Source organism: Suillus bovinus, assembly GCF_016758785.1.
Source record: "Suillus bovinus strain UH-Sbo-P2 chromosome Unknown EDB93scaffold_44, whole genome shotgun sequence".
In the NCBI taxonomy this organism is placed as follows: domain Eukaryota; kingdom Fungi; phylum Basidiomycota; class Agaricomycetes; order Boletales; family Suillaceae; genus Suillus; species Suillus bovinus.
This window is the reverse complement of record NW_024542100.1, coordinates 241220-253350: the sequence shown is the minus strand read 5'-3', so window position 1 is coordinate 253350 and position 12131 is coordinate 241220. Positions and strand designations below refer to the sequence as shown.

Genomic DNA, 12131 nt, shown 5'->3' with positions numbered 1-12131 from the left:
AGCCGACCCGATCGTGTCATCCTCCCAAATGGGGTTGGGTTCTAGACCGAGCAACCAAGGAACCATAAATTCCGTTCTCTTTTGAAGCATAGCTCATCATCATCCTACAGCGGTCGATGTCGTAGTGTAAAGAACAGAATAGTATTTAGACATGCGCAGCAACATCGTACGTATGCTATAAGTAGACTGATCGTCCTCCCACTGCCCCAATTGTCATGATCATGCCTCACTGTCATTCGGGGAAATGTCTAAATCCCAATCAGTCATTGAAACGAGCGCTCACAGGTCACAGACACAACTTACCGGGATCTCCGTTCACATCTATAGGCCCACCAGCCTCGCGTGCAAGGGCCTCTTCCCACCCTTCCTCAAATAGCTCTGCATGCTCAGATGGGTGCGCGATGCTCCCTGCGATCTTACCCTTATTTTTAGTCCGCAGCTCGCCTCGCCATACGTCGACTACCTTTGGTACCTCGCTACGCCAAAGTTAGCATCAAGTATTACATCCACAAATGAAGTGCACACACCTTGGTGCGTATGTTCGTGCAAAGAGCGCAGCTTCGGGTGCACGATTCGTCTTCACGAGTAGATCCACACAGGGTTTAGCATCGCCGAGCTGGAACAGCGTCGCAAATGCCAAATTGTTCGCACCCTTCTCTTCAGCTGTCGCTGCAAGCTTCTGCAGCCCCTCCCGATCACCCGTCGAAAGCAGAAGTAGCATCAGCGCACTCAAATCACCCGCTTTTTCAAAGGCTTCCTGAGCCAGATCAAACCGCCAAACCGTAAGGGCGCGATCGCCAATTGCTTTCCACTTTGTCTCTGCCTCTGGCTCTAAAACAGAGCGTGCAATCTTGACCGCCGTGTCTAGGTCATCGAGCTGCAGTGATAGGTCAAACTTGTGATCAGGGTCTGTCGTGACCTCCAGAGCAAGCTCCTTGAGGTCTAAGAAAAGGGTAGCTAAATCCTGGACCCTAATACGTAATTAAAAGCATGCATACCTCGACCATCCAGGAACCGAGCAACTTTGTTTAGCTGCTCCTTGGGCAAAGTGGGCAATATTTCGGCTGCTGAGTCCATGTCACCACGAAGGACAGCTGTCTGGTATTCAACAACGCTCAAGGATAACGAATATCCGAAGATATTCATGTCCTTGTTCGCAAGGTACACCCGATTATGTGCGGGTATGTACCCCAATATAAACATCGAGCTATAACGATGTCAGCTCAAGGTGATGACCGAAGCGCATCATGCACGCACGTATCAGATGGGCTAATCGTGTACGATTCATTGCCCACGAAGTAGTTGAGGCGGTTTCCAGCCGTGGTGTAGATAAAGCAATCACCTATCCATTTCGCCGTCTTCACGCTGATAAAAATATAATCAGTTGAGGATGAAACTTCTGCTAATAACACTGCACCTGTCCGAAATCTCAGCAATGACATCAAATGCTTCCTCAACGCCCTCATCTGTGATTTCCACGCCCTCCTCTAGTTTGAAATTGTAAGCATCTCGATCAAATTTGAGGATATAGTAAGAGTCATCCGATACAATCGCTACGAGCGTCCCTGTCGTCGACCAAAAGATCTATCAAGATATTAGCACCATAAATGTACAATTTGTGTCAGAAACTTGCATTTTTCGCATCCACATCAATCCGCCTCACAATATCCCCACTTTCCCAATCCCAAAAGATTACAAAACCCTTCCCGCGCGCGCCAAGCACCGGACCCCCATAAATGGCATCTACTGCCCAACTACCTGCACCTTTCATCCCCGCACCACCACGCTCCTTGAAGTTCTTGAATACACGGAGCTTCACTTTGGTCTCTAGTACTGCGTACGTGTTCGAGTCACCTGCCCACGCGAAGCCCGTACCCGACCCGAACGCCTTGTTCCGCCATGCGAGCGCCGTGTAGATAATGTATTCCCCATCACCCACAACAGTAACGAAGCGTCCATTCGGAGAGTGCAATAATGACGTTGCAAAGATCTCTGTAGTGCCGATCTCTTTGATCGACAAGGGGACGCGGTTACCATCTGTAGCGGCGATGTCAGAAAGTGTGGCAAGGTTGCCAGATAGCACGACTTGGTTCTTCGTGTATATCAATTTGCCTGATGGGTCCATACTGTACGTAGGTTCATCCCGGCCAAGCTTGAGAGACATCAGATATATAGAGAATGTGGACGATGCAAACAGACCTTGATCACGACGACACCCTCATCAAAACCAACGGCTACCTCATTCGCATCTCGGCGCAATGAGACGCACCACGCGCGCTCAAGTGCATAACTGAGGGTGTTCTCCAGACGGTAGGTATTGCTATTCCATATCTTTACGGTACCATCTTCACTGCCGCTGATGATGATAGGCAGATTGGGGTGGAATACAGCGAAGCTTGGGTTGTTTGTGTGTCCCTCCATCGTTTGCACACAGCTTTTGCTAAGGTAGTCCCAAATCTTGATAGTCCGGTCGTCACCTGTTGTGATAAGGTATGGCTTATCCGATCCAGGGTAGAAGTCAACGTAGTTGACGCCCTTGTCATGCGCGTCCATAGTAAAGTTAGCTGTAGGGGAGCCAAGGGACCACATCTTGACGGTCCGGTCAAGACAAGCAGATGCAAAGGTATTCGAGTCTTTTGGGTTGAAAGTGATGTTCATGATGTAGTGTGTATGGCCTTCATAGACCTGGCGCGAGTTGAGCATGAGTGTAGACTGAATCATGGTAGCACACCTGAATACATTTCCACTGCTTGTCCCAATCCCAAGCTTTGATCGTCATGTCATCACTCCCAGTAAGCACAATGCTCGCGGTTGGGTGCACGGTAAGGCATCGTATATAGTCAGGGTGGGCCTCGAACGCGACGACCTTCTCGTGCGTGTTGTAATTAAAGACGCGCAATTGGAAGTCGTCCGAGCCAGCAACAAACCAATTTTTTCGGGGAATAAACTTAACACAGCGTACAGGGACAGAAGAGACCTCGAAAGTCTTGACAAGTGCGCCAGTTTCGTGGTTGTAGATGTTGACGGAACCGTTGTACAGACCCGTTAGCAGCCATGGCTCGGTAGGATGGAAATCAGCGCCTTTGACCCGGTCGGATCGAGAGAACAATTTTCGCTTGTTGAGTCTAGATTAGATTTAAGAAGGTAGACTGACTCTGGGACTTACATTGACATCGAATAGCATGGCGTCGGCGTCGTTCAGCTCGTGTTCACTGTTCTGTACAGTATTAGTGACCGCTTATGGTGTTTCTCCACCCCTCGAAAGAGGGTCATGAAACGTGGCTTCTGCTCACCATTACTTTGAAGTTTGTCCCTTGCAATCTCGTGATCAACTCAAAAACAACACCAATTATTAAAAGGCATTTACTCGTGTATTCTGGTCAGGAGTCCTGATAACTAGTTACCAGAATACATGCCACGGTTTGTCTATGTATTCGATCTTGGCAATTGTGAACGTTACCACTAAGCGCTGAACGTTGACCATTCCATAGAGTCTCAGAGTCTTGTTTGATTTATCGTAGAATCGATCGATGCATCGTGTTGGCCTGTGTGATGGAATGATGCTGTAACTCGCCGCCTCGCGCATTCCATTAAGTTATGCCATGAGGTGCCAACACCTTTTATGGCATGGCCGAAGTTCAAGGAGGTTTTAAATTGAGCCAGCTGAGGCACTGGACTTCAAGTTAAAAATTTTCCTTCTCGTCAGGAGATTAGCTCTTCCCCAAGCACTCCAGGATTTCGTTGTTGTGAGTGTACCTTCCTCAGACTGAGAATTAATTTGGCCTAAGACTACTGGCAGGACATGAGTCACCCGCACAATATTAACTGCCTTCCAGCGGAACTGCTCCTGAGCATCTTCCAACTCATAGGGACCCACGATGGTCCCTGCACACTACCTGGAATCGTCGCTGCGTCGCACGTTTGCAAGCGCTGGCGATACCTCGCCCTCCAAACACAGTCTCTCTGGACTGTGATCTCAATTTCCAACAGGGAAAAAGACTATGCCCACCATGCGCGTGTCTGGCTGGCACGAAGTGGTGTATTACCAGTTGATCTAACTATCCACTGGGACTCGTCATGGGTGGAACGTGAAGCCGAAGAGGCTCTTTTTCCTATTGACGACGCAGCTCCATGGGCTGATGAGACCTCACAATATATTAGACGCTCGTACATGGAGTATGAGCGATTTCGCGATCTCAAGCGTCAGTCACTCATGCGTGAGCTCGAATGCCACAAACACCGTTGGCGCTCCTTCAAATGGAATGCAACTTCGCACCACCTGTTCGAGGGAAGCGTAGATGCGGATGTGGTAAGTGTGTCATGTTTTACATCCACACATAGATTGCACATTTTCTTACTGTACTGAATAAGCAGACATTAGTGGACGCCTCCGATCACATTCATGGCATGGACTCAAATTCAGCAATTTATATGACGGTTTCTCGCGACTTTCCCTCATTGCCTTCCATTGACAAAGTGTCACTTGATTCTAAAGCATCAGTTCGTACAGGGAAGAATTCATTTTTTACAAGGAACACAACAAGCATGCGTAGGTTCTGGTCAAAATTTTGGGATTTGCTGCACTTTTAAATGTTCTGTCGTCGATTCGACTATAGTACGTCTCCAGTCACTAACCTACAGCGCATACGTACCGAGTACAAATGATTGCGTATGTATTTCTCAAAATTTCACCATTGACTTGGTGCTCCTAATTATAAGTGACTTTGATAGGTCGGGTGTCGTGTCAATATTGTCAGTTTTGATGATGGACATACGTACTGTAACTATCTGGTTGGTTCTATTTGGCAAAGGCTTTTGTTTTTAATATGTACAAACAACTACTGTGTATCAGCACTAGTTTATTGCACGACTTGGCTTTCTGACGTCTCATAGCAACTGAGTACAGCTATGCATCATGGATTCATGTTGCTTTCTAAAACTACCATCTGACGGCTCTCTTCCATTTGAATGGGGCATAGACACATCACAATTCATGGCATGCCTGTTTTGCTCAGCCTCTGTCAGGACTCAGGACTCAGAAAACCTGCTAGCGTCTGACTGACACGGCAACAAAGAAGGTGGCCAGGGTCTAAAAGTGATGGGAAATGGAAGACATAAGCTCTGGGGCAGGCAACAACGTGTACGATCGTATCGCCTCATACATCCCCCTTCTTGCCGCATCATATGCATTCACGAGGCCCAGAAGCTGTGTCCATCGCGGAAGGGGCTCGGCTTTTGATCAATGTTACCGGAGGCATGGCGCAACACTTTCGTTTGCAACTTTACAGCATATCCACCTGATGTGACTCCCCCGACTTCTGATAGGGTTGACATTCCTCGTCTGCGACATTAGTATTATCTATGCTCGGCCCCGCAGCGGGCTTTAGGGTCTCACACGAGGCGTCTTACACCTCATAGACCTTACACGTGTTAGCCTGATGGTCCACCACGCGATTATCATCCACTAATCGCGCGCATCTCATCATATCACTGCTGCTTAGAACCGGTGCTAGTGAGTAACTTCCACGTCTTTTACCTCGTCGAAACCTCCAGGCATCGCTACTATTTAGACCGCACAGTCCGACGTTCGTCCATATTGCATCCCCTTAACATCCTACTCGCACTGTGTGCTCTTGTCTGTTATCTATAGTTTTTGCTTCCTTTGCTTCTCTTGACGATCATCCACATCGCTTGTAAGCAAACTTGAAGTGATGTCTACAACTCCTCCTCCCAAGAAGACTCTGCGCTCTCGTATGGGAACGGCAATGCGTCGCTCCTCTACGAGCTGGGGTCTCCCAGGTTTGCCAAATCGCTCAGGCTCAACAACTCCCCCTCTCCCAGAGCCTGATTCCGCCTCCATAGCAGGGTCAACCTCTCCAAAGTTCGAGCGTGAAGGCTCTACTGCATCCCTTACGCAGGTCGATACTACGCCTCCTCCCAGTCAAATGGCTCCTAGTACCATCCCTGAGTCGCCTGCTCGTGAAGCAGCTGCCCTTGCTAGTGAGGCAGCCTCTCCGAGTCAGGGTCCATCTCCACTCTCAGGGGGCGTTGTTAACGCCGAACCTGGTTCAGAACCTTCACGCAAAGCCACCGAAACGTCCAAGCCCGAACCCCCCTCCGAAATTCCATCCGTCGTGGTTAATTCGCCAGAACCCGCGACGAAGGATGCTCTTTCTCCCGTGTTCACAGACGAACCAGAAGAGATCGGCCCACCCGAAGAGCGTGCTCAAGTATCTGCTCCTCCAGCCTCAGCGCAGGCTCCTAGCGCCGCTCCAAAGCCTACTCCGGCCCCTTCTACAACACCTCCACCTGCCCCAGCCCGTGAATCCACACCTCCAGTTTCAGCTGCTTCACCTCCTCCAGCAGCTGCTCCACCCCGTGAATCCACTCCTCCAGTTTCAGCCGCCACACCACCTCCAGCAGCTGTCCCAGCCCATAAACCCACTCCTCCAGTTTCAGCCGCTACACCACCTCCAGCAGCTGTCCCACCCCGTGAAGCTACCCCTCCAGTTTCAACCGCTACACCTCCTCCAACAGCTGCTACACCTCCACCAGCAGGCAAGGTGGCAGATGGCCCTTCAACAGCACCTCGGATACCTGCTTCTTTACCAGCACCTGTGCCCACTGCAACATCTGCAGCACCTCGTACACAAGCTTCAACACCTCCAGTACCGCCCTCTGTACCACGATCTCCCCCTGCACAGACACCTGGCCCTACCACAACAACTGCAGGTTACTTTGACCTTGCAGCTCCCCACACATCGTCTCCCCTGGATGAGCATGTAGATGAGGGAGCAAACGTCTGGGCAGATCATGTTTCCCCTTCTGTTTCACCTCACCCTGCCCCTGCCCTGCCCCTGCCCCTGCTCCTGCTCCTGCTCCTGCTCCTACCCCTACCCCTGCCCCAGTACTCGAAGTCGACCCACTTGCCAATCGCCCAGCAGCATCCAAAGTAGTGAAAACCACTTCTCGTCCTCGGGGTTCATCCGTCTCCTCTGCGCAGGTGATGGCTCAGCGACAACCAAGCCGGAAGCCAAGCTCGACCTTCCAGCCCCGCGAGCGGGAGATTATTGGGACCACGTACACTTGGAGTAGTCCGAACAGTGAATTCAACCAAAGCAAAGGGAGCCTGGCGTGCGTCTTTTTTACTTGTTTTCTTGGACAATGGTCTGATGACCACTTCAGAATGCATTCGGAGGATCCGTTCGCAGATCCAGGCCAGCGTGGTCCTGGCTACCATCTCTATCCACCTCAGCAGCCTGCTGACCTTGCATCGCCCATTGTTCATGAGTATGTGATGTATTTTTTGCACTAGCTTTGAAGTAATGGATTTGTTAGTGCTTTTGATCCTCGATCACCACGAGATGAAAGTATGATAGCTCCTGTTGAGCCAGTGGCGGTACCACTGCCCGCCCTGCATGAAGTCATGCTTACCCAGTGAGTTGTATGTTGGTGTCCCTCGATATATCTTAATTCTTGATTATCAGCTCTGTTCGGCAAGTCTCTTCAGGCTACACCTCGAGCGACGGGGCCAGTACTGAGTACCCCCCGAGTAAAGACATACCCCTAGAAACGAAGTTTGTTCAGATCGGTGTTTACATGAGGTCCTACATCTAACCTAACCTTACAGCGAGCGTCTCCCCTTGATCACTCGCTCAGCTCGCCCGTCTACGCCTCCCATTGTGACCACGTTCTCGCACCCAAGCCCAGAAAGACAATCTTATCATCCACATAACTTTGGTGTCAGCCATCCCACTCCACAGCGAGCCCAGCGTAATCACCTCGATGGCAATGGCTCCGCACATACTTATTCGTATGGGTCGGTGTCTAGACCGTATGCTGGCCGTGGATGGATAGAGCAGGCGCTACCTCACGGTGCCAAATACTTCGTGAATCCGCGTATTCAAGCCACAACCGATATTGACCTTCGCAACTTGGCAAAGCTGGAAGCGGTTATGTCGGCTGTCGAAATAGCCGGCAGCGCCCCTGAAGGATGTGAAATGTGGGCCAGAGAAGGTCCCGCCGTGAAGAGAGGTTGGAGGAGACAGAAGGTGACTGGAGGGCCAGTTATCAGTTGGGTAGACCATCGAATCCGCAGAGTCTCGAGTGACATTCCTAGTGTCGACGGAATTATCTTCTCTGGGGAAGATGACAGTCAGTCACATCTTTTCATATACAGCTCGCTTGCTAACCAGAACACGCAGGACTTGATGACGAGTACAGATACTGGTCATTTGTGGAGACTCACCCCGCGCATATTTCATTGCCGCAAAGTGCTCGGCAGGAAGCTTTGGACGCTCTTCATTGGTCTTACACAGACCCATTATTGGCACATCCTCAGCCGATCCCCCCTCCTTTCACCCAAGAGGAGTGTCACAAGTTGCTAGGTCATCTCAATGGTCCGTTATCGTCTGCTTTCTCAAGTGACGACTCAATTTTGTGCAGATCCCAACCTACGATCAACTACGACACATACGCGGATGATTGCCCGCATCTTGCTTCGCGTCGGTATGTAGTACTCGAATAATATTGAACACCCCTTGATTGTGTAACGCTGCAGCTCACTGGCGTCAAACGCACTTCCGACCACATAAGCCTCTTCCCCACGATGTCCCTGTTATGCGGCGTCCCAAACGACACGTGCCTATGGGTCGCATGATTCTCGATATCATTACCGGTATTCTCTGTCTAGGTATTCCATTCTTCCTCGTTGATCGGACAAACTATGGTGGCCACGTTGACTTGGAGGGCAACATCGTATCTAATTCCGGTGGTCCTTTGTTCCTGGCTGGTGCCTGTGCATGTCTAGTTGTGAGCGCGATCCCTCAGCCCGCGGTTAGATAACTAACATGATGCAGGCTGCTGTCATCCTCAGCGCTTCTGTGACGCTCATGACATTACCCGGTCTGAGTGGTATCGCACGCATGTCAGGTCTCGTCGCCATCATGTGCTCAGTACTGAGCATGATCACCTCGTTCATTTCCATCATACGCCAAAAAGCGGAGATGTCACACGGGGCGCCGACGTCGGGCTCCGAAGGATTTGTGCTCCTTACTGTATGTTTGTGTCACTTGCTTTGCGATGATCCTATACTAATACCGCTATACTCTTAGCGCCGAAGTGTCCTCTTATCTCTCCCACTTGTATTCCTAGCCTACTCTGTCGCAGGCTTCATCACTGGGGTCGTTATCTACTCGTTCAACGGGGTGATGCCCAACTTGAACGGAATGGCGAACGGATCTCTATCACAGGTACATTGATGATTGTAGTCATGGTTGGCGCTCGGCGGTATTGCTGGAGTGCTTATCGCTTCTTTCGATGTCTACTGAAACCAATTCGTAACGATTTATGTAGTGTGTATGTTAGAACTGGGCTGTATCACGAACCTGTCACGCTCTCCCATAATATAATAAAGCAAGCAGTATGAAACGAACTCCAATACATATTTTTTGAGGAGTCTCATCGGATCCTAAATAAAGTTCAAGGATAGAACCTTGATGAGGCAGTCACGTGCGCATTAGCGGCTTTGCGACTGATTTCATTAGGCTAATTGCAAACTCGATCAGACCTTAGGCCTTAGGATTCATTTAGATGCGAAGTACGTGCATTGATTATGATAAGTTACAAATAATTTAGATGAGTAATGAATGATGCTAGTGATACATGGTGACGGAAACCAGTCCCTCAATCAACGACAACAAGCCCATTGAAACTCTTCCTTCCCAACGCCATCATCATGAACTCCACAGGAGTGAACGTTCTCCTCACCTTTACTTGAGTCACTTCCTCCCCGTCCTGAACCACTTCCTCCCACTCCTCTTCTTCAAGATTCCCACCCATGAACACCTTCAACAGCGACGGCGAGTACCCGCTCAGCAGCGCAACACCCTTCCGCTCGCCGGTCACAGGAGCAGTGACACCTGGATAACGATCCGCGGTGGACAGATCCCAGTACATTATCTCCGCCATCTCATACCCTGCCTCCTTGTACGCCTTCTCGATCACATCATGATTCGTATCCCATTCCGCCGCATTCGGTGCACCCTCCAGAGTTCCTTGCGACGAGTCGAATTGCATATCCGTGAACACGAAGATCCGCTGAATCATCTGGTTCTGAGGTACAGCGTACTTCTGGGCAAGCGGGAGAAGGAGGTCGAGGAAGACGGCGTTGAAGTTAGTGTTCAGGGTCCAGTTGGAACGCGACATTTTCATCACCGTCTCACCGAGTGAAATAGTGCCTTCAGGGTCAAGTACGATCATCTGTGGATTCGCGGAAAAAGTGATGGACGCGTCCTTGAAAGGCGGCTTCGCTAGACGCGCCAAGATCAGGCTAAGGGAGATAGCAGGCCAGATGGGAGGTACGGAGGACCAGCATGATTCGCTATGGGAATAATTGACACTGCCCATGGACCCCGAGACATCACAGATGGCAATGCAATTGTCTAGTCCACCAGCCTCGCGCAGACGCTCGAGGAGCGTCGCCCACTGTGCCTCCACCACATGCACTTGTGTCTCCGCAAGCTTACGCTTGTGCTCCTGGATGGCAATTCCCAGGGATGGCTTGCTTGAAACTGACAAAGGATACATGTACTCCGCAGACTGCATGACAAACTTGTGCGGGAGGAGCGTTGCACCACTGATCTGCTTCTTTCCTGACTCCACATCTGTCAGGTAATAAACAAAACGGTCGGGATCATGATTAAAGAAGTGTTCCTTATTGATGTCCATGCAGACGGATGAAATACGGGAGTAGACGATTTCGGACCAGCGATTGGCGGACATGAGGGGCTCAGGGAGGGACTTGAGATGACGGGAAGGTGAAAGAATGTGACGGCGGAGGAAAGAACGCAAGACATGCAACTCCAGGGCACTAAGGGAGAGTGTGACAGGGATTTTGTACACGAGGGAAGATGTGATTTGAGCGTGGTGCAGGAGGATGCAGATAGCGGAGGTTATGTTCGTGACCCTATCGTGCGAACCCCTGGGAGATGGCGCCCATTTTGTGGCTAGGGAGAGCGAAAATATGAGAGATATGTGGTCCTTCTGATTTGCATCTGCTGGAAGGGAGGCTAGCTCATCAAGAATCAAGACGTCTTTGACAAGCCGATCTGCAAATAGCCTGGAAACAGCGACATACAGAGCACGATACTTTGGCTGCTTTAGCTTCTCCACAATTCGTGCATGGTTCGCACCATTGGCCTGAACATGTTTTTCCCTCGACCACGCTTCCTGCTCGGCATTAGACTTGAATTTAGGGCGAGAGTTGCGAGGTGTATGATTATGAAGGAAACTGAAGTGTTCAGGGGCAGGATAAAGCTCGTCAACAGTAGCCAGGGCGAGGATGTTAAGCAGGTCCTTCCAGTACCCATGAGGCATGTTCACGCGCTTCTTGGTATCTTTGCCTTTGACAGGACAGACACGAGTACAGACAGGCTCTACAAGGAGATGGAGGTCGGAAAGAGCGGTGCGAGGGTGGTTTTCGAAGAGCCAGCCAAATGCCATGTAAAAGAGCTCCTTTTCGCCCTTCCCATCATGGATGCTCCTGAGAGACCAGATGATTCGGAGGGTGAGAGCCGGGTCCTCAGCCCAGGCCTTGAGAAGATAGTCATCAATGGCGGACCGAGATACCTCAGGATGTATGCCATTGAATGCATCGAGTGTGGCCGAAAGAGTGGAGCTGAAGGCAGGCGAATCATTTTCAGTGAGCTTGTGGTGAGCAGTGGAATGGAGCACATCCATCATAGCATTAGAATCTGCTGGAGGATTTTCAGAGATTACAATAGGACTAGTGGCATCCTCAGAAACAGGAAGGAGAACGTCAAGGAAGTTGGGATTCGTCAGCTCAGGGATAGCGGGGAGAGTGACGTTCTGGGAGGAAGCAGCGGCAATAGGAGCAGTCATACTATAGTTGTTGACATTCTTGCAGTTACGGTAGTAAGAAATCAGCCAAGTCTGATTGATCAGTGGGTTATGGTGCAGGTGGCGAGACGAGCACGACAAGGGCATCCCCTAAACGAAGGGGGCTGCTTATAAACTGCCAGACTGGCTGTGGCATTCTGACTTGGTCAGTCACAATGACTCGACTACCTGAGAGCTCTCATCACCGTTCTGTGCAGCAAGCAGTGGGGTAT

At 50.4% G+C, this 12131-nt stretch overlaps 5 protein-coding genes across 5 annotated transcripts; 3 read left to right on the top strand and 2 right to left on the bottom strand.

The window, feature by feature from the left end:
* Positions 1 to 23: 23 nt before the first annotated feature.
* On the bottom strand, positions 24 to 3257 carry EDB93DRAFT_1157712 (coatomer WD associated region-domain-containing protein). The gene is made up of 10 exons (XM_041449934.1): positions 3167 to 3257; positions 2732 to 3115; positions 2200 to 2685; positions 1634 to 2152; positions 1418 to 1584; positions 1258 to 1365; positions 999 to 1207; positions 528 to 942; positions 304 to 476; positions 24 to 248 (listed from the first exon to the last, which is right to left on the bottom strand). Exons 1-10 carry the CDS (start codon positions 3182 to 3184, stop codon positions 220 to 222), a joined length of 2508 nt encoding a protein of 835 aa, XP_041305877.1. The 5' UTR covers positions 3185 to 3257; the 3' UTR covers positions 24 to 219.
* A 373-nt stretch (positions 3258 to 3630) lies between these two features.
* EDB93DRAFT_603992 (uncharacterized protein) lies at positions 3631 to 4848 on the top strand. Its single transcript, XM_041456844.1, has 3 exons — positions 3631 to 3746; positions 3800 to 4309; positions 4372 to 4848. The coding sequence occupies exons 2-3, from the start codon at positions 3803 to 3805 to the stop codon at positions 4588 to 4590; spliced, it is 726 nt and encodes a 241-aa protein (XP_041305876.1). The 5' UTR covers positions 3631 to 3746; positions 3800 to 3802; the 3' UTR covers positions 4591 to 4848.
* A 661-nt stretch (positions 4849 to 5509) lies between these two features.
* EDB93DRAFT_604239 (uncharacterized protein) lies at positions 5510 to 7190 on the top strand. The gene is made up of 2 exons (XM_041456846.1): positions 5510 to 7134; positions 7186 to 7190. The coding sequence occupies exon 1, from the start codon at positions 5712 to 5714 to the stop codon at positions 6954 to 6956; it is 1245 nt and encodes a 414-aa protein (XP_041305875.1). The 5' UTR covers positions 5510 to 5711; the 3' UTR covers positions 6957 to 7134; positions 7186 to 7190.
* On the top strand, positions 7097 to 9432 carry EDB93DRAFT_603995 (uncharacterized protein). The gene is made up of 10 exons (XM_041456845.1): positions 7097 to 7134; positions 7186 to 7290; positions 7365 to 7437; positions 7488 to 7577; positions 7631 to 8154; positions 8205 to 8399; positions 8446 to 8508; positions 8561 to 8811; positions 8859 to 9056; positions 9114 to 9432. The coding sequence occupies exons 2-10, from the start codon at positions 7287 to 7289 to the stop codon at positions 9258 to 9260; spliced, it is 1545 nt and encodes a 514-aa protein (XP_041305874.1). The 5' UTR covers positions 7097 to 7134; positions 7186 to 7286; the 3' UTR covers positions 9261 to 9432.
* A 252-nt stretch (positions 9433 to 9684) lies between these two features.
* On the bottom strand, positions 9685 to 11901 carry EDB93DRAFT_1105456 (uncharacterized protein; the record flags this gene model as incomplete). Its single annotated transcript, XM_041447507.1, has 1 exon — positions 9685 to 11901. One exon carries the CDS (start codon positions 11899 to 11901, stop codon positions 9685 to 9687), a length of 2217 nt encoding a protein of 738 aa, XP_041305873.1.
* Positions 11902 to 12131: the final 230 nt, after the last annotated feature.